This window comes from Pithys albifrons, chromosome 10, assembly GCF_047495875.1.
Source record: "Pithys albifrons albifrons isolate INPA30051 chromosome 10, PitAlb_v1, whole genome shotgun sequence".
Taxonomy (NCBI): domain Eukaryota; kingdom Metazoa; phylum Chordata; class Aves; order Passeriformes; family Thamnophilidae; genus Pithys; species Pithys albifrons.
In genome coordinates this window covers 30,464,648-30,484,643 of record NC_092467.1, presented here as the reverse complement: position 1 = coordinate 30,484,643, position 19,996 = coordinate 30,464,648, and the positions used below count along the sequence as shown (strand labels likewise).

Sequence of the window (19,996 nt, the reverse complement as noted above, 5' to 3'; positions counted from 1 at the left end):
AAACACAAGGCACACACCAAAGGTGCACATGGTGTGGGAACACCTCCCTGCCTCAGAGCCACTCCAAGGGGGCAAATTCAGCACAACCTGTTGCCAACTACCCCACAAGGGCCCCAGCCTGCAGAGTGGGCACTGCTTGGGCCTCTCAGCACCTGCCCCACCTTTGTGGGCCTTTGGCAATGGCTCTAGCACGGGCTCCACACTCAAAGGACAAGGCAGGTGGGAAGTCATGGCTGGAGGGCTCGGGCAGGGCCAACCTGACGGCCAGAGCAAGTTGCTCTGCTGGCACTTGTCCCGTGGGGATCAGACAATGATTAAACTTTGGAACCGCTGCACAGCCTGGGCGGCTCTTTGCTTCCAGCCCACGTCACTCTGGCACAGGGAACCCGGAAATAATCAGCCAGATGGTTGGGAAAGGGTTGTGCAGCCTTATCTCAGATGTCCCTGCTGACCTGGGCTTGGTCTGGGACTCTTGAGAGCAGAGAAGCAGCTCCTGTAAGCAAGGAGAGCTCGAGGCACTGGCAGCGGCTGGAGCCTGCCCGGCACCGCGGAGCTGACACCGGGACACGGCACGGTGAGGGCACCACGGGCACGAGGGAGCAGGGCTGGTGCTGGGCCGTGGGCCGGTGGGAACAGTGCAGGGAACCTGCCTCAAGGGTTTAGTCTTCGTCCTGCAGAGCTCATTTCTGTCTGCACACAAGGCAAAGATCGCTGGGGTTTAGTGAAGCAGCAGTGGGAGGAGGGAGGGGAAAGTGGAAGCTGGGGCTGTTTTGCTTTGTGGTGGTTTGGATTACTTAATCCCATCAGAGGGAATGCTTGAGTTCCATCCAGGAGGGGTTTGTCATCCTTGCTGAAAGCTGGGACAGCAGCAGTCTGAACGCAGCCTCTGGACCAGGCCAGCAAGAGCTGCTCTGTGCTCTCCTGTGTTTGTGCCCACAGCTGCTGCAGCACATCATCCATCTCACCCTGTCCTTGTTGGACTCAGTTGTGTCCTGGGAGCTCCATCTGCCCTGACCTGCTGTGAGAGACGTCCCTGCAGAGCCCCAGCATCCAGCCATGCTGCACTTCCTCTGGGACAGCATCTCCTTCCACACACTCCTCATTTTCCTCGTTGTCTTCCTCTTGGTTGCCGACTACATTAAGAACAGAAACCCAAAGAACTTCCCTCCCTCCCCTTTGCGCCTTCCCTTTGTGGGGCACCTCTACTTGATGGACTTCAAAGATCCCCTAAGTATGGGGTATAAGGTATGGGGGTGGTGTGCACTGTGGGGAAGGGACAGAGGGAATTGCAGATGTAGGGAAGATTTTAACTCACACTCCCTGGCTCCAGCAGATTTGCCCTCCTGGGTGACGTTTCCCTGGGTATCAGGAGGGGCACAGGTGTGCAGTGATCGATCCCTTGGGCAAAGGCACAACACCATCCCACGGCTGCAGTCAGAGATGTAGGAGCCCTGTAGGTCTGAGTGTGGGCTGGAAGGGTACTTCGGTAGGGAGGAAAACAAAAGCCAGAAAAACGGAGCACTGAAAAACCTAACCTGGAGACATTTCCTTGATTTATACAAAATTTAACACCAACTACTGATCAGTGATTCAGGAAAAGAGGAAAGAAAAAGCCTCTGCAGTCAGGCAGATATTTGTGCACACATTCTCTCTCCTCTACCACTCCAAGTTTTTCTTCATTTCATTTGTGCCCCCTGACAGGGCTGTCCCTGTCCCAACAGACACATTCACTTCAAATGAAACCCCTTTTCTTTATTTCCCCTTCCAGCTTTCTGAAAAATATGGTGACATTGTTGGCACATCAATGGGCAGCATGAAGGTTGTGACGGTAAATGGGATGCGACTTTTCAAGGAAGTGCTTGTAAACCAAGGCGATGACTTCTTGGAGCGCCCAGAAATTCCTGTTGACAAGGATATCGTCAGCAAGATGGGTGAGTTGTCCCTCAGGACATGTTCCTCTAAGGTTCAGGCATTGGCCCTGCACAGGACTCAGACAGATGGACAGAAGGCAGAGCCCTGGAGATTTTCCCCTCCAGGGGGATCAGCCTTGGCTCATGGCACGTGTTTCTGCCAGGACTGATCTCCTCCAGTGGGCACTTGTGGAAGGCACAGAGGAGGTTCACCTTGACCACCCTGCGAAACTTTGGCTTGGGGAAGAGGAGCGTGGAGGAGCGAATCCAGGAGGAGTGCCGGTTCCTCGTGGATGCCTTTAAGGATGAGCAGGGTGAGTGCCTGTTACCATTCCTGCCATGGTTCACTGCAGGCTGGAAAATACCTCACCTTGCAAGGGCTGCCACCACCCTGGCAGCATCCCTGCTCCCTCTTACAGGGCTTTGGCCTTCAAACTGACTGCTGAAAGCAGGCAGGTACCACCCCATGCATTATTCCTAGCCCACCTTGAGCCTCCTGCTCTCCAGATCTCTTGGAAATACAACACTGATACTTGCCTCCAAGTAATACCAAAGATATCCCTCTCCTGCAGACCTTGCTTTCCAAAGTAACCAAACATTTCCATAATCTGATTGAACTTGGACCACTGATTTGCCCAGAGGTGCTTGGCCAGCTCATGGGGGCAGCAAGGTGTCCCAGCAAAACAGTGACGGTCAATGCCCATCGTATGCCACATATTTTATTCATATTTATTGAGTAATTTACCTCTGACATGTGTGTTTTTCTCCCTGTTTTGGAGACGACTGGCACAGAATTGATCTATTCCTTCCCCAGAGAATCCTTTCGACCCTCAGTTTACACTCACTAACGCCGTTTCAAATGTCATCTGCTCACTCATCTTTGGCAATCGGTTTGACTACCATGATGAGGACTTCCGAAACTTGCTGAAACTGATGTATGAAACATTTAGGCTCAATGGAACTATCACAGCCCAGGTACAGCCCTCCAACCACCTCTCCAGGGCTATAGTTTCTCCTCTGGACTCAACCTCCAAACTCACAGCGCTGTCATCACCAGACCTGTCTCTGCCTATTGCTTTGCACACGGTAGATTTCCCTGTCATTCATTCTACCTTAGTTTTCAGCTGGGCCTTGCTCATGCTGCTCTCTCTCACACAACATCCCCTCTGCTGCCCACTGACTGCCTACCTGCCTGCTGAGACACCCAGTAACACACAACTCCCTCCACAATGAGGGATTCCTGCTCTTCTGCAGCTGATCTATTTGCACCAACTCCAGCACTTCAGCGAGCACAGCACTGCAGGCTGCTCAAGTTTTGATATCAGAAGGGCTTTTCACTGCTTTATTTAAGTTCTCGTTCTCCTTTTGTGTCCAAAGCTCTACAACTCTTTCCCATCTATAATGAAGTTCCTCCCTGGAGCCCATCAAACCATCTTTAAAAACTGGAAGTTGTTGCAAAACTACATGAAAGAGCAGATTAAGAAACACAAGGAGGATTGGAACCCTTCGGAGAGCCGGGACTACATTGACAGCTACCTGCAGGAGATAGTCAAGGTGAGCAAACTGAGCAAACCCTTCTGCAGCAGGGCTTAGAAATCAGGAGGGATGAGAAATGAGCCCAAATCCTCCATCTGAGCTGACCCTGTGGCCTTTGAGAGCTTAGAATGGACATGAGGCTCAGGGCACCCATCAGTGGGATGGGAGTGAAGAGGCCCAGCAGCTTCAGCCCAAATCCTTGGCTTGGTTTTGACTGAGCCTGGTGTCAGGACAGCCCTAATCGTCCTTGCGGCACTAACACACCTTTCTGTGAAGGACAAGGACAGTGACACCTTCCAAGAGGAACATCTCATCGCCTGTACCCTCGACCTGTTTTTTGCTGGGACCGAGACCACTTCCTCCACCCTGCGCTGGGCTCTGCTCTTCATGGCCTTACATCCAGAAATTCAAGGTACAAGTAGCAAAAGGTCAGTGTTTTCCCCTTGCTTTTATCCCTCACAGCTTTGGGAGAGACACTTTTCTTATGGGAAATGTTGAGAATCTCCCTGCACTCACACAAAAGAGGTGCAAAGGGTGGCACAGGTTCCATGTTAGTCCTTGGGGGACCCTCACAGCAACTGCCTTGGGTTGTTCCCAGGAGTTTTATCCTGTGGTCCTTGGCTGATTCCTGCTCTTTCCCACCAGCCCGTGTGCAAGCCGAGATCGACGCCGTCATCGGGCAGGCACGGCAGCCAGTGCTGGAGGACAGGAACAACATGCCCTACACCAACGCCGTCATCCATGAGGTGCAGAGGAAAGCCAACATCGTCCCTTTCAATGTCCCAAGAGTGGCAGTGAAGGACACGACCGTGGATGGCTTCTTCATCCCAAAGGTAAACCCACTCCTCAGCACTGGCACCTCAGGGACACTCCCAGCTCCTCAGCCTGGATTCACCAGGCCAGGTCCCTCCTGTACAGACACAACGTCCCTGCCCTGTCCAGAGTTCACTCCTGCTGAATGTGGACTTTTGCCATCCAACCAATGTTCTCCAGCTGCACAAATGGGGCAGAGCCCTGCACGGTGCCTTGGAGGAACAGATCCCATCTCACAGAGCTCTTGCAGGAACTTTGGCCCAAGATTGCAGCAGACAAAAGTGGTGCTGATGAGGGGAAAATGGGGTTCTGTAATGACTGCACCTCGAAAGAGAGGAGAAGTAAGAAAAACTGGCCCTGCAGGGGGGCAACAGACAAATAATTGGAGGGGAATGTGACTCTGGAGGTTCACAGACTGTAAGATAAAATAGTCCCTTCTGCTGTCAGTGCCACTCAAAGTGTGGTCTCTTTTTCTTTTTCTCCTCTTAGGGCACTATTTTGATAGCAAATATAACCTCTGTGATGTTTGACAAGAATGAGTGGGAGACCCCGGACACCTTTAACCCCGGGCATTTCCTGAAGGATGGGAAATTCTGGAAAAGGGACTCCTTTGTAGCATTTTCTATCGGTAAGATTTCCTAAATTGTGATATTTTTCTACTGAGGAAATGGGCTTTGTTTCCAACTGAATCGATGGAGAAAAAGAGGAAAATAGTGATGGAAAGGGCAGGTGCATTCAGGAGGTGCTGCTCTAACAGTGCTCACATGGTCACCCCAAAGCACCACAGCCACACTCAGAGCCCTTTCTCCTCTCTTGTCACATGCACAGAAGAGAGATAAGGAGTATTAAAACTCCCTGCTAATTCCAGAGACCCCAGGAACACCTTCACCAGGGCAGGAGCATTGCTCTGTGCTCCTGCTCCCACGTGGCTCAGTGCACTGGGGCCCCCCTGTTGCCACCCTGGGGTACCCCAGCCAGCAGCTTCCCTGGGGACGTGGCTTTCAGCACCCCTGTTTGCTACACCAGATCACACACCTTCTCTGTTTGGGCTGCAGCCTCATCCTGGGAAGGGATCAGGGGCTGTGGTCATAAGGGAAGGCAGAAGCATTTGCAGCAGCAAGAGCACAGTCTGAGCATGCCATGGGTTGCTGTTTCCGCAGGGAAGCGCGCCTGCCTGGGAGAGCTGCTGGCCCGCTCCGAGCTCTTCCTCTTCTTCACGTCTCTGCTCCAGAAATTCACTTTCCAGCCACCCCCGGACACCACCCTCAGCCTCCAGCCCGTGATGGGCATCACGATGGCCCCACAGCCCTACAAGATCTGTGCTGTGCCTCGGTAGGGATCCCTTGGCCACCGTCCTCACAGGGAAAATCCTCACAGTCAGGGGAGCTCAAAACAAGCCTTCAGTAGCTCCCCTGTGCCAATAAAATACAAAACAGAACAGCTGGAAAACCATAGTCCTGTGGGGTCTTGGGAGCAGTTAAATCTAAGCCCCAGCAGAAGGAGAAGGAGCAGAGAGTGCTGGAAGGGTCGGGCCCACGACTGTGAGGAAGGAAGTGGTTTGTGGGGGGAAGTCACAAGTTTTACGTTTCCCCTCTGTTTCTGGCAAAGATCTGTGGCCCTGCATGGCGGGCGTGGACACAGCGTTGGCTGAGCAAGTGGGTGGGGACATGGAGCCCTCAGGGATGGACACACTGCCCCTGCCCATACCAGGGCCCTTTGCAGAAGAGTTAATTAAACAGGAAAATTGTAGAGAAGGTTTCCATTTGTGGAACCATTTATTCTTAGGAATGCTGTCTCCTGGGTGCTTCTCTCTGCTGTGCTGTCACAGCAAAGACTGTTCTTTTTCCTATTTTTTTGCTTCTCACCATTCATAAATTCCTTTTCTATGGGCACCCACACTGGATAAGGGATACTTAATAAGAAAAGAGGATAACAACGAGGTCACTTTCCTCCAGTGTTCTTCCCTATCCCTGGCAATAATCACTTTGCTGCAGTAGAAAGCAATGCCTGTGCAATGGCAGATTTATGCCACATGGGAGAGCCCTCTGCACATCACGTCAATGCCATGCCGGGCAGACAGGGATTCTCTCACGGACCTGTCCTTCCAACTTGAACTATATTGGGTTTCTAATTAATGGTTTACAGTCACAGGCTCCAACGTTCTGCTTGTGTCTTTTTAAAAGTGAAAACATAAAAGACCTGTTTTTCCCCTTTCAGTTCCACAATAAAAGAGTCATTCACTTTTTCAAGCTTCAAAAATGTGAGGGCCACGGGGATCACAGGTATGGCATCACCCCAGTGGCTCTGCTGCCCCTCTGTGCCTTCTGGTCAACACTGCACAACCCCAGTGGCCATAGCAGATCTGCCCAAGAGAGAGAAAAGGAACCCAAAGCGTTCCCCAGAGCAGAGGTGGCAGCTGACCCCTGCAGAGCCACGTGCTGCAATGTCAAACTGCTGCTACAAACACCCTGCTGCATTCACAAGAAAACACAAGGCACACACCAAAGGTGCACATGGTGTGGGAACACCTCCCTGCCTCAGAGCCGCTCCAAGGGGGCAAATTCCACACAGCCTGTTGCCAACTACCCCACAAGGGCCCCAGCCTGCAGAGTGGGCACTGCTTGGGCCTCTCAGCACCTGCCCCACCTTTGTGGGCCTTTGGCAATGGCTCTAGCACGGGCTCCACACCCAAAGGACAAGGCAGGTGGGAAGGCATGGCTGGAGGGCTCGGGCAGGACCAACCTGACGGCCAGAGCAAGTTGCTCTGCTGGCACTTGTCCCGTGGGGATTGGACAATGATTAAACTTTGGAACCGCTGCACAGCCTGGGCGGCTCTTTGCTTCCAGCACACATCACTCTGGCACAGGGAACCCGGAAATAATCAGCCAGATGGTTGGGGAAGGTTTGTGCAGCCTTATCTCAGATGTCCCTGCTGACCTGGGCTCGGTCTGGGACTCTTGAGAGCAGAGAAGCAGCTCCTGTAAGCAAGGAGAGCTCGAGGCACTGGCAGCGGCTGGAGCCTGCCCGGCACCGCGGAGCTGACGCCGGGACACGGCACGGTGAGGGCACCACGGGCACGAGGGAGCAGGGCTGGTGCTGAGCCGGGGGCCGGTGGGAACAGTGCAGGGAACCTGCCTCAAGGGTTTAGTCTTCGTCCTGCAGAGCTCATTTCTGTCTGCACACAAGGCAAAGATCGCTGGGGTTTAGTGAGGCAGCAGTGGGAGGAGGGAGGGGAAAGCGGAAGCTGGAGCTGTTTTGCTTTGTGGTGGTTTGGATTACTTAATCCCATCAGAGGGAATGCTTGAGTTCCATCCAGGAGGGGTTTGTCATCCTTGCTGAAAGCTGGGACAGCAGCAGTCTGAACGCAGCCTCTGGACCAGGCCAGCAAAAGCTGCTCTGTGCTCTCCTGTGTTTGTGCCCACAGCTGCTGCAGCACATCATCCATCTCACCCTGTCCCTGTTGGACTCAGTTGTGTCCTGGGAGGTCCATCTGCCCTGACCTGCTGTGAGACACATCCATTCAGAGCCCCAGCATCCAGCCATGCTGCACTTCCTCTGGGACAGCATCTCCTTCCACACACTCCTCATCTTCCTCGTTGTCTTCCTGTTTGTTGCCGACTACATTAAGAACAGAAACCCAAAGAACTTCCCTCCCTCCCCTTTGCGTCTTCCCTTTGTGGGGCACCTCTACTTGATGGACTTCAGAGATCCCCAAAAAGCAGTGAAAAAGGTACGGGGGTGGTGGGCACCATAGGGGAGGGACAAGGAAACTGTAGTTGCAGGGAAGGAGTTAACTCACACCCCACGGCCCCAGCAGGTTTGCTCTCCTGGGTGAGTTTTCCCTGGGTACAAGGAGGGGCACAGGTGTGCAGTGATCCCTCGGGCAAAGGGCACAACACCATCCCATGGCTGCAGTCACAGATGTTGGAGCCACTTAGTTCTGAATGGGGGCTGGAAGGGCACTTGGGAAGGGAGAAAAAGAAAAGCCAGAAAAACAGAGCACTCAAAAATCAAACCTGGAGACACTTCCTTGATTTATGGACAATTAACACCAACTCCTGATCAGTGATTCAGGAAAAGAGGAAAAAAAAGTCTGCAGTCAGGCAGAGATTTCTGCACACATTCTCTGCCCTCCCACTCTCGGCTTTTCTTATTTTCCCTGTGCCCCCAGACAGGACTGTCGTTGTCCCAGCAGACACTTTCACTTCAAATGAAACCTCTTTTCATTATTTCCCCTTCCAGCTGACTAAAAAATATGGTGACATCTTTGGATTGTCTGTGGGTAGCATGAAGTTTGTGCTAGTAAGTGGAATGCGGCTGTTTAAGGAAGTGCTTGTAAACCAAGGGGAAAACTTCCTGGAGCGCCCAGAAATGCCTACTCAAGTCTTCAGTAAGATGGGTGAGTTGTCCCTCAGGACATGTTCCTCTAAGGTTCAGGCATTGGCCCTGCACAGGACTAAGACAGATGGAAAGAAGGCAGAGCCCTGGAGATTTTCCCCTCTGGTGGGATCAGCCTTGGCTCATGGCAGGTGTTTCTGCCAGGACTGGTCTCCTCCAGTGGGCACTTGTGGAAGGCACAGAGGAGGTTCACCTTGACCACCCTGCGAAACTTTGGCTTGGGGAAGAGGAGCGTGGAGGAGCGAATCCAGGAGGAGTGCCGGTTCCTCGTGGATGCCTTTAAGGATGAGCAGGGTGAGTGCCTGTTACCATTCCTGCCATGGTTCACAGCAGGCTGGAAAATACCTCACCTTGCAAGGGCTGCCACCACCCTGGCAGCATCCCTGCTCCCTCTTACAGGGCTTTGCCCTTCAAACTGACAGCTGAAAGCAGGCAGGTAACACCCCATGCATTATTCCTAACCCAGCTTCAGCCTCTGGGAAACACCATGTGTGTATATAGTGGTTTCCCAGGAATACTGACATAAACACTTATCCTTGCAAGGAGTTCTAAAGACATCTCTCCAGCAGACCTTGCTTTCCAAAGTAAACAAACACCTCCATAATCTGATTGTACAGGGACTACCTAATTGCCTGGAGGAACTTGGCCAGCTCATGGGTGCAGAAAGGTATTCAAAGCACATTGACAGAATGGTCACAGGAACCATTCATTTCTCCTACTTGTTGAGTATTTTACCTCTGATAAGAGTGTCATCTTCTCAGTTTCGGAGAAAACTGGCACAGAACTCATCTTTTCCCTCTCTAGAGAATCCTTTCAACCCTCAGTTTACACTCACTAACGCCATTGCAAACATCATCTGCTCCCTCGTCTTCGGCAATCGGTTTGACTACCACGATCAGGACTTCCAAAACTTGCTGAAGCTGTTGCATGAGATGATGACCCTCCATGGAGCTAAGACCACCCAGGTACAGCCCTCCAACCACCACTCCAGGGTTATAGTTTCTCCTCTGGACTCAACCTCCAAACTCACAGTGCTGTCATCACCAGACCTGTCTCGGCCTATTGCTTTGCACACGGTAGATTTCCCTGTCATTCATTCTACCTTAGTTTCCATTGGGCCACACTCATGCTGCTCTCTCCCACACAACATCCCCTCTGCTGCCCACTGACTGCCTACCTGCCTGCTGAGACACCCAGTACCACACAAGTCCCTGCACAATGAGAGATTCCTGCTCTTCTGCAGCTGATCTATTTCCACCAACTCCAGCACTTCAGCAAGCACAGCACTGCAGGCTGCTGAAGCATTCATATCAGAAGGACATTTCACTGCTTTATTCAAGTTGTCTTTCTACTTTTCTGTCCAAAGCTTCACAACTCTTTCCCATCTATAATGAAGTTCCTCCCTGGAGCTCATCAAACCATCTTTAAGAACTGGGAGTTGTTGGAAAATTACATTAAAGAGCAGATTAAGAAACACAAGGAGGATTGGAACCCTTCGGAGAGCCGGGACTACATTGACAGCTACCTGCAGGAAATAGCCAAGGTGAGCAAACCCTTCTGCAGCAGGGTTTAGAAATCAGGAGGGATTGGAAATGAGCCCAGATTCTCCATCTGAGCTGTCCCTGTGGCATTTGAAGAGCCTAGGACAGACATGAGGCTCAGGGCAACCATCAGTGGGATGGGAGTGCAGGGGCCCAGCAGCTTCAGCCCAAATCCTTGGCATGGTTTGGACTGAGCCTGGTGTCAGGACAGCCCTCACTGTTCCTGTGGCACTAACACACCTTTCTGTAAAGGATAAGGACAGTGACACCTTCTGCGAGGAACATCTCATCGCCTGCACCCTTGACCTGTTTTTTGCTGGGACCGAGACCACTTCCTCCACCCTGCGCTGGGCTCTGCTCTTCATGGCCTTACATCCAGAAATTCAAGGTATAAGTAGCAAAAGGTCAGTGTTTTCCCCTTGCTTTTATCCCTCACAGCTTTGGGAGAGACACTTTTCTTGCGCCAAAAGCTGGGAATCTCCCTGCACTCACACAAAAGAGGTGCAAAGGGTGGCACAGGTTCCACGTTAGTCCTTGGGGTCCCTCACAGCAACAACCTTGGGTTGTTCCCAGGAGTTTTATCCCTTGGGCCTTGGCTGATTCCTGCTCTTTCCCACCAGCCCGTGTGCAAGCCGAGATCGACGCCGTCATCGGGCAGGCACGGCAGCCAGTGCTGGAGGACAGGAACAACATGCCCTACACCAACGCCGTCATCCATGAGGTGCAGAGGAAAGCCAACATCGTCCCTTTCAACGTCCCAAGAGTGGCAGTGAAGGACACGACCGTGGATGGCTTCTTCATCCCAAAGGTAAACCCACTCCTCAGCACTGGCACCTCAGGAAGACTCCCAGCTCCTCAGCCTGGATTCACCAGGCCAGGTCCCTCCTGTACAGACACAACGTCCCTGCCCTGTCCAGAGTTCACTCCTGCTGAACGTGGACTTTTGCCATCCAACCAATGTTCTCCAGCTGCACAAATGGGGCAGAGCCCAGCACGGTGCCTGGAGGAACAGATCCCATCTCACAGAGCTCTTGCAGGAACTCTGGCCCAAGATAAATATGATGCTGATGAGGGAAAAATGTGTTTCTCTAAGGACTGCACCTCCAAAGAGACAAGAAGTAAGAAAAACTGGCCCTGTAGGGGAGCAAAAGACAAATCATTAGAGAATTTGACTCTGGATGTTCTTTGTGGAGCAACTGTAAGAGAAACATGCCAATCTTTGTCAGTGCCACAAAAAGTGTGATCTTTTTTTCTTTGTCACTCCTTAGGGCACTATGTTAACCACAAATATAACCTCTGTGATGTTTGACAAGAATGAGTGGGAAACCCCTGACAACTTCAACCCTGGGCATTTCCTGAAGGATGGGAAGTTCTGGAAAAGGGACCATTTTGTAGCATTTTCTGTTGGTAAGTGTTGTGGATTTGTGACGTTTTCATGCTGAGGCACCAGGATTTCTAACTGCATATAGAAAGGAAAATAGTGATGGAAAGGGCAGGTGCATTCAGGAGGTGCTGCTCTAACATTGCTCACAAGGTCACCCCAAAGCACCACAACCACACTGGGAGCCCTTTCTCGTCTCTCTTCACATGCACAAAAGAGAGATAAGGAGTATTAAAATCCCCTACTAATCCCAGAGACCCCAGGAACACCTTCACCAGGGCAGGAGCATTTCTCTGTGCTCCTGCTCCCACGTTGCTCAGTGCACTGGGGCCCCCCTGTTGCCACCCTGGGGTACCCCAGCCAGCAGCTTCCCTGGGGATGTGGCTTTCAGCACCCCTGTTTGCTACACCAGAGCACACACCTTCTCTGTTTGGGCTGCAGGCTCATCCTGGGAAGGGATCAGGGGCTGTGGTCCTAAGGGAAGGCAGAAGCATTTGCAGCAGCAAGATCACAGTCTGAGCATGCCATGGGTTGCTGTCTCTGCAGGGAAGCGCGCCTGCCTGGGCGAGCTGCTGGCCCGCTCCGAGCTCTTCCTCTTCTTCACGTCTCTGCTCCAGAAATTCACCTTCCAGCCACCCCCGGACACCACCCTCAGCCTCCAGCCCCTGATGAGCATCACGATGGCCCCACAGCCCTACAAGATCTGTGCTGTGCCTCGGTAGGGAACCCTTGGCCACTGTCCTCACAGGGAAAATCCTTTGTCAGGGCAGCTGAAAACAAGCCCTCAGGAGCTCTTCTCTCCTCTAATAAAATACAAAACAGAACAGTTGGAAAACAATAATCCTGTGGGGTTCTTCGGATCAGTTTATCCAAAGCCCAGCAGAAGGAAAAGCAACAGAGAGTGTTGGAAGGGTCGTGCCCGCGGCTGTCAGGAAGGCAGTGGTTTATGGGGGCAAGTCATGAGTTTGACGCTTCCCCTCTGTTTCTGGCAAAGATTTGTGGCCCTGCATGACGGGCATGGACACGGCGTGGGCTGAGCAAGTGGGTGGGGACATGGACCCCTCAGGGATGGACACACTGCCCCTGCCCATACCAAGGCCCTTTGCAGAAGAGTTAATTAAACAGGAAACTTGTCATGAGTGGTTCATTTCTGGGACTACTGATGGTTAGAAATGCTTTGTCCTGGGTGCTTCTGTCTGCTGTGCTATCACAGTAAGGCCTGTTCTTTTTCCTGTTTTTCTGCTTCTCGCCATTCATAAATGACTTTTCTATGGGCACCCACACTGGATACAGGATAGTTAACAGGAAAAGAGGATTACAACGAGTTCACTCTCCATCCGTTTTCTACTCCATCACTGGCAGTAACCACTTTGTTCCAGTACAAAGCAATGCCTGTGCAGTTGCAGATTTATGCCACATGGGAGAGTCCTCTGCACATCACATTCCTGCCACACCAGGCACACAGGGTTTCTGTTCCTGTCCTTCCAGCTGATGACTTAAATCTTTTTTTTAATTAATATTTTGCAGTCACAGGCTTCCAAGTTGTGCTTGTGTCTTTCTAAAAGGGAAAATATAAAAGAAGTCTTTTCATTCTTTCAGTTCCACAATAAAAGAGTGAACTTTTCAAGCTTCCCAAGTGTGAGGACCATGGGGAACACAGGTATGGCATCAACCCAGTGGTTCAGCTGCCCCTCTGTGCCTTCTTGTCAACACTGGACAACTCCAACAATTACAGCTGATGTCCCAAAAAAGAAAAAAGGAACCCAAAACGTCCCCCAGAGCAGAGGTGGCAGCTGACCCCTGCAGAGCCACGTGCTGCAATGTCAAACTGCTGCTGCAAACACCCTGCTGCTTTCACAAGAAAACACAAGGCACACACCAAAGGTGCACATGGTGTGGGAACACCTCCCTGCCTCAGAGCCGCTCCAAGGGGGCAAATTCCACACAGCCTGTTGCCAACTACCCCACAAGGGCCCCAGCCTGCAGAGTGGGCACTGCTTGGGCTTCTCAGCACCTGCCCCACATTTGTGGGTCTTTGGCAATGGCTCCAGCACAGGCTTCACACCCAAAGGACAAGGCAGGTGGGAAGTCATGGCTGGAGGGCTCGGGCAGGGCCAACCTGACGGCCAGATCAAGTTGCTCTGCTGGCACTTGTCCCGTGGGGATTGGACAATGATTAAACTTTGGAACCGCTGCACAGCCTGGGCGGCTCTTTGCTTCCAGCCCACATCACTCTGGCACAGGGAACCCGGAAATAATCAGCCAGATGGTTGGGAAAGGTTTGTGCAGCCTTATCTCAGATGTCCCTGCTGACCTGGGCTCGGTCTGGGACTCTTGAGAGCAGAGAAGCAGCTCCTGTAAGCAAGGAGAGCTCGAGGCACTGGCAGCGGCTGGAGCCTGCCCGGCACCGCGGAGCTGACGCCGGGACACGGCACGGTGAGGGCACCACGGGCACGAGGGAGCAGGGCTGGTGCTGAGCCGGGGGCCTGTGGGAACAGTGCAGGGAACCTGCCTCAAGGGTTTAGTCTTCGTCCTGCAGAGCTCATTTCTGTCTGCACACAAGGCAAAGATCGCTGGGGTTTAGTGAAGCAGCAGTGGGAGGAGGGAGGGGAAAGCGGAAGCTGGGGCTGTTTTGCTTTGTGGTGGTTTGGATTACTTAATCCCATCAGAGGGAATGCTTGAGTTCCATCCAGGAGGGGTTTGTCATCCTTGCTGAAAGCTGGGACAGCAGCAGTCTGAACGCAGCCTCTGGACAAGGCCAGCAAAAGCTGCTCTGTGCTCTCCTGTGTTTGTGCCCACAGCTGCTGCAGCACATCACCCATCTCACCCTGTCCCTGTTGGACTCAGTTGTGTCCTGGGAGGTCCATCTGCCCTGACCTGCTGTGAGAGACTTTCCTGCAGAGCCCCAGCATCCAGCCATGCTGCACTTCCTCTGGGACAGCATCTCCTTCCACACACTCCTCATCTTCTTCATTGTCTTCCTGTTTGTCGCTGACTACATTAAGAACAGAAACCCAAAGAACTTCCCTCCTACCCCTTTGCGCCTTCCCTTTGTGGGGCACCTCTACTTGATGGATTTCAAAGATCCTCCAAGAGCAATGAAAAAGGTATGGGGGTGGTGGGCAGAGTCCGGAAGGGATGAGGGAATTGCAGATGTAGGGAAGGAATTAACCCGCACCCCATGGCCCCAGCAGGTTTGCTCTCATGGGTGACCTTTGCCTGGGTACAAGGAGGGGCAAAGGGCACATCACCATCCCATGGCTGCAGTCACTTATGTAGGAGCCCCGTAGGGCTGAGGGGCAGCTGGAAGGGCATTTGGGAAGGAAGCAGAACAAAATCCAGAAAAAAAGAGCACTGAGAAACCTAACCTGGAGACATTTTCTTGCTTTATGGACAATTAACACCAACTCCTGATTAGTGGATTCAGGAAAAGAGGAAAGCAAAAAGACCTCTGCAGTTAGGCAGCGATTTGTGCACACCTTCTCTCTACCCTCCCACTCTCAGCTTTTCTTATTTTCATTTGTGCCCCCTGACAGGGCTGTCCCTGTCCCAACAGACACATTAACTTCAAATGAAAGGCCTTTACTTTATTTCCCCTTCCAGCTTACTGAAAAATATGGTGACATCTTCGGATTATCAGTGGGGAACATGAAGTTTGTGCTAGTAAGTGGAATGCGGCTGTTTAAGGAAGTGCTTGTAAACCAAGGCGATGACTTCTTGGAGCGCCCAGATATTCCTACTGAAGTCTTCAGCAAGATGGGTGAGTTGTCCCGCAGGACATGTTCCTCTAAGGTCAGGCATTGGCCCTGCACACGTCTCAGATGGCTGGACAGAAGGCAGAGCCTTGGAGATTTTCCCCTCCAGGGGGATCATCCTTGGCTCATGGCAGGTGTTTCTGCCAGGACTGGTCTCCTCCAGTGGGCACTTGTGGAAGGCACAGAGGAGGTTCACCTTGACCACCCTGCGAAACTTTGGCTTGGGGAAGAGGAGCGTGGAGGAGCGAATCCAGGAGGAGTGCCGGTTCCTCGTGGATGCCTTTAAGGATGAGCAGGGTGAGTGCCTGTTACCATTCCTGCCATGGTTCACAGCAGGTTAGAAAATACCTCACCTTGCAAGGGCTGCCACCACCCTGCCAGCATCCCTGCTCCCTCTGACAGGGCTTTGCCCTTCAAACTGAGAGCTGAAAGCAGGCAGGTAACACCCCATGCATTATTCCAAGCCCACCTTCAGTCTCCTGCTCTCCAGGAGATCTCTGGGAAATACCATGTGTGTATAAACACTGATGTTTCCAAGGAGTTCCAAAGACATCTCTCTCCTGTAGACGTTGCTTTCCAAAGTAAACAAACAGCTCTATAATCTCACTGAACTTGGACCACTCAATTGCCCGGAGGAGCTTGGCCAGCTCATGGGGGCAGCAAGGTGTTCAAAGCACAGCGACAGAATGGTCACAGAGACAACTAATTTCCTTCATATTTGTTGAATATTTTACTTCTGACAACTGTGATTTTCTTACCATTTGGAGGTTACTGGCACAAAATTGATCTTTTCCTTCTCCAGGGAATCCTTTCGACCCTCAGTTTACACTCACTAACGCCATTGCAAACATCATCTGCTCCCTCGTCTTCGGCAATCGGTTTGACTACCATGATGAGGACTTCCAAAACTTGCTGAAACTGATGTATGAAACAGTTATGCTCCATGGAGCCATAACAACACAGGTATAGCCCTCCTGCTACTATCCCAGGGCTATAGTTTCTCCTCTGGACTCAACCTCCAAACTCACAGTGCTGTCATCACCAGACCTGTCTCTGCCTATTGCTTTGCACACGGTAGATTTCCCTGTCATTCATTCTGCCTTAGTTTCCATTGGGCCTTGCTCATGCTGCTCTCTCTCACACAACATCCCCTCTGCTGCCCACTGACTGCCAACCTGCCTGCTGAGACACCCAGTACCACACAAGTCCCTGCACAATGAGAGATTCCTGCTCTTCTGGAGCTGATCTCTTTGCACCAACTCCAGCACTTCAGCAAGAACAGCACTGCAGGCTGCTCAAGCTTTGTTATTAGAAGAGCTTTTCAGTGTTTCATGCAAGTTCTCACTCTCCTTTTGTGTCCACAGCTCTACAACTCTTTCCCATCTATAATGAAGTTCCTCCCTGGAGCCCATCAAACCATCTTTAAAAACTCGAAGTTGTTGGACAGCTACATTAAAGAGCAGATCAACAAACACAGGGAGGATTGGAACCCCTCTGAGAGCCGGGACTACATTGACAGCTACCTGCAGGAGATAGCCAAGGTGAGCAAACTGAGCAAACCCTTCTGCAGCAGGGCTCAGAAATCACGAGGGATTGGAAATGAGCCCAAATTCTCCATCTGAGCTGCCTCTGAGGCCTTTTAGGAACTTAGAATGGATACTCATCAGTGTCAGCTCAGGGCACTCATCAGTGGGATAGGAGTGCAGGGGAACAGCAGCTTCAGCACAAATCCTTGGCATGGTTTGGACTGAGCCTGGTGTCAGGACAGCCCTCACTGTTCCTGTGGAACTAACACATCTTTCTGTAAAGGACAAGGACAGTGACACCTTCTGCGAGGAACATCTCATCGCCTGTACCCTTGACCTGTTTTTTGCTGGGACCGAGACCACTTCCTCCACCCTGCGCTGGGCTCTGCTCTTCATGGCCTTACATCCAGAAATTCAAGGTACAAGTAGCAAAAGGTCAGTGGTTTCCCCTTGCTTTTATCCCTCACACCTTTGGGAGAGACACTTTTCTTGCCAGAAAAGTTGGGAATCTCCCTGCACTCACACAAAAGAGGTGCAAAGGGTGGCACAGGTTCCACGTTAGTCCTTGGGGACCCTCACAGCAACTGCCTTGGGTTGTTCCCAGGAGTTTTATGCCTTGGGCCTTTGCTGATTCCTGCTCTTTCCTACCAGCCCGTGTGCAAGCCGAGATCGACGCCGTCATCGGGCAGGCACGGCAGCCAGTGCTGGAGGACAGGAACAACATGCCCTACACCAACGCCGTCATCCATGAGGTGCAGAGGAAAGCCAACATCCTCCCTTTCAACGTCCCAAGAGTGGCAGTGAAGGACACGACCGTGGATGGCTTCTTCATCCCAAAGGTAAACCCACTCCTCAGCACTGGCACCTCAGGGAGACTCCCCGCTCCTCAGCCAGGATTCACCAGGCCAGGTCCCTCCTGTACAGACACAACGTCCCTGCCCTGTCCAGAGTTCACTCCTGCTGAACGTGGACTTTTGCCATCCAACCAATGTTCTCCAGCTGCACAAATGGGGCAGAGCCCTGCACGGTGCCTTGGAGGAACAGATCCCATCTCACAGAGCTCTTACAGGAACTCTGGCCCAAGATAAATATGCTGCTGATGAGGGAAAAACATTGTTCTTTAATGACTGCACCTCCAGAGACCAGAAGTAAGTAAAACTGGTACTGCAGGTGGACAACAGAGAAGTAACTGCAGTAGAATTTGACTCTGGATGTTCTTTGTGGAGAGATTGGAAGATAAAACTGACAATCTTTCTGTCAGTGCCACGCAAAGTGTGATCTTTTTCCTTGTCACCTCCTAGGGCACTATGTTAACCACAAATATGACCTCAGTGATGTTTGACAAGTATGAGTGGGAAACTCCGGACACCTTTAACCCTGAGCATTTCCTGAAGGATGGGAAGTTCTGGAAAAGGGACTCCTTTGTAGCATTTTCTCTTGGTAAGATTTGCAGATTTGTGATGTTTTCCTGCTGAGGCAAAAGGATTGGGATTACAACTGCATAGATGGAGATAGAGAGGAAAATAGTGATGGAAAGGGCAGATGCACCCAGGAGGTGCTGCTCTAACATTGCTCACATGGTCACCCCAAAGCACCACAACCACACTCGGAGCCCTTTCTCATCTCTCTTCACATGCACAGAAGAGAGATGAACATGATTAAAACCGCCTGAGAATCCCAGAGACCCCAGGAACACCTTCACCAGGGCAGGAGCATTGCTCTGTGCTCCTGCTCCCCCATGGCTCAGTTCACTGGGGACCCCCTGTTGCCACCCTGGGGTACCCCAGCCAGCAGCTTCCCTGGGGATGTGGCTTTCAGCACCCCTGTTTGCCACACCAGAGCACACCTTCTCTGTTTGGGCTGCAGGCTCATCCTGGGAAGGGATCAGGGGCTGTGGTCCTAAGGGAAGGCAGAAGCATTTGCAGCAGCAAGAGCACAGTCTGAGCATGCCATGGGTTGCTGTCTCCACAGGGAAGCGTGCCTGCCTGGGAGAGCTGCTGGCCCGCTCCGAGCTCTTCCTCTTCTTCACATCTCTGCTCCAGAAATTCACCTTCCAGCCACCCTTGGACACCACTCTCAGCCTCCAGCCCGTGATGGGCATCACGACGGCCCCACAGCCCTACAAGATCTGTGCTGTGCCTCGGTAGGAAACCCTTGGCCTCCGTCCTCACAGGGAAAATCCTTTGTTAGGAATACTGAAAACGAGTCCTCAGCAGCTCCCTTGGACTCCAAAGAGAGGCTGGGCAGTTTGTTTCTTTTAAAACAAAGTAATTTCCTTTACATTTGGACCTCATGTTCCATGAGATCATGAGATTTGTCATCAGCCTGGGTGCTGCCAAGGCACTTTTAGGTTTGACCTATGGCACTGTAAATCAATCAGGGACTCTGGGCTTTCCTAATTTTCTGATGGATGGCCATAGTTCACTGTGGCAAAATCAGGGACACTTTAGAGATTGCAGTGTAGAGGCTGTGGCTGTGTACACTGGAAAAGCAATACCAGTGGTCTTCTTTTATAGCACTAATACATGCAGTAATCCCTCAGTCTTTCCTTAACTGTACTCCTCTAAAATAAAAAGTCACTCTATAACACCTATGCCTTGTGCATCATTAAATCTTTACCAAAACATTTTTGGCACAAAGCATTCTGGAAAGAACAGACCAACCCAGGCCATGTCCAGCACTGGTGTAGCCTTTGGCCTGCCCCATATTGCTGCAGCATTGCAGAAGGGTGGCACTGTGACAGCAAAGGCAATTCCTATGAACTGATGGAAATAAATGACCCTGACAGCACAAGTAAACTACAAATAGGATATTCAAAATCCTCCCTGATTACTTGCCCAGAATCACCAAGTGACTGGTGTGTCCAGGGGCAGAGGGGTGAGCTCCAGCAACACACAACGCACTCAAGATTCTAATGAGGAACAGGGTCCCTTGGAAAACACTAGCAACAAATTACTATTTTAAACAATTCCATGCATGGTGAAACAGTCCAAAAATTGACAACTGATGGTTAACATCAGTAAATGCATTGGCTTGGTAACAGCTGCACCACAGGACCCTGGTGAGGTCTCCAGTCATGAGAAGCTGCAGCTCTCAGGGGCAGGACCAGGGCTGCCTGGTAGGAAAGGAGCACAGC

The 19,996-nt window shown here is 51.7% G+C and overlaps 3 protein-coding genes across 3 annotated transcripts; all 3 read left to right on the top strand.

Annotated features, from left to right (window-relative positions):
* The first annotated feature begins 384 nt into the window (after positions 1-384).
* On the top strand, positions 385-6,578 carry LOC139676455 (cytochrome P450 2J2-like). The gene is made up of 10 exons (XM_071565467.1): positions 385-574; positions 940-1,245; positions 1,769-1,931; positions 2,075-2,224; positions 2,725-2,885; positions 3,288-3,464; positions 3,723-3,858; positions 4,092-4,279; positions 4,749-4,887; positions 5,420-6,578. Exons 2-10 carry the CDS (start codon positions 1,057-1,059, stop codon positions 5,593-5,595), a joined length of 1,479 nt encoding a protein of 492 aa, XP_071421568.1. The 5' UTR covers positions 385-574; positions 940-1,056; the 3' UTR covers positions 5,596-6,578.
* Positions 6,579-6,696: 118 nt separating this feature from the next.
* Positions 6,697-13,737, top strand: LOC139676458 (cytochrome P450 2J2-like). The gene is made up of 10 exons (XM_071565470.1): positions 6,697-7,318; positions 7,684-7,989; positions 8,502-8,658; positions 8,802-8,951; positions 9,462-9,622; positions 10,024-10,200; positions 10,451-10,586; positions 10,819-11,006; positions 11,467-11,605; positions 12,126-13,737. The coding sequence occupies exons 2-10, from the start codon at positions 7,801-7,803 to the stop codon at positions 12,299-12,301; spliced, it is 1,473 nt and encodes a 490-aa protein (XP_071421571.1). The 5' UTR covers positions 6,697-7,318; positions 7,684-7,800; the 3' UTR covers positions 12,302-13,737.
* A 745-nt stretch (positions 13,738-14,482) lies between these two features.
* Positions 14,483-19,529, top strand: LOC139676457 (cytochrome P450 2J2-like). The gene is made up of 9 exons (XM_071565469.1): positions 14,483-14,686; positions 15,183-15,339; positions 15,482-15,631; positions 16,137-16,297; positions 16,699-16,875; positions 17,144-17,279; positions 17,512-17,699; positions 18,162-18,300; positions 18,832-19,529. Exons 1-9 carry the CDS (start codon positions 14,498-14,500, stop codon positions 19,005-19,007), a joined length of 1,473 nt encoding a protein of 490 aa, XP_071421570.1. The 5' UTR covers positions 14,483-14,497; the 3' UTR covers positions 19,008-19,529.
* Positions 19,530-19,996: the final 467 nt, after the last annotated feature.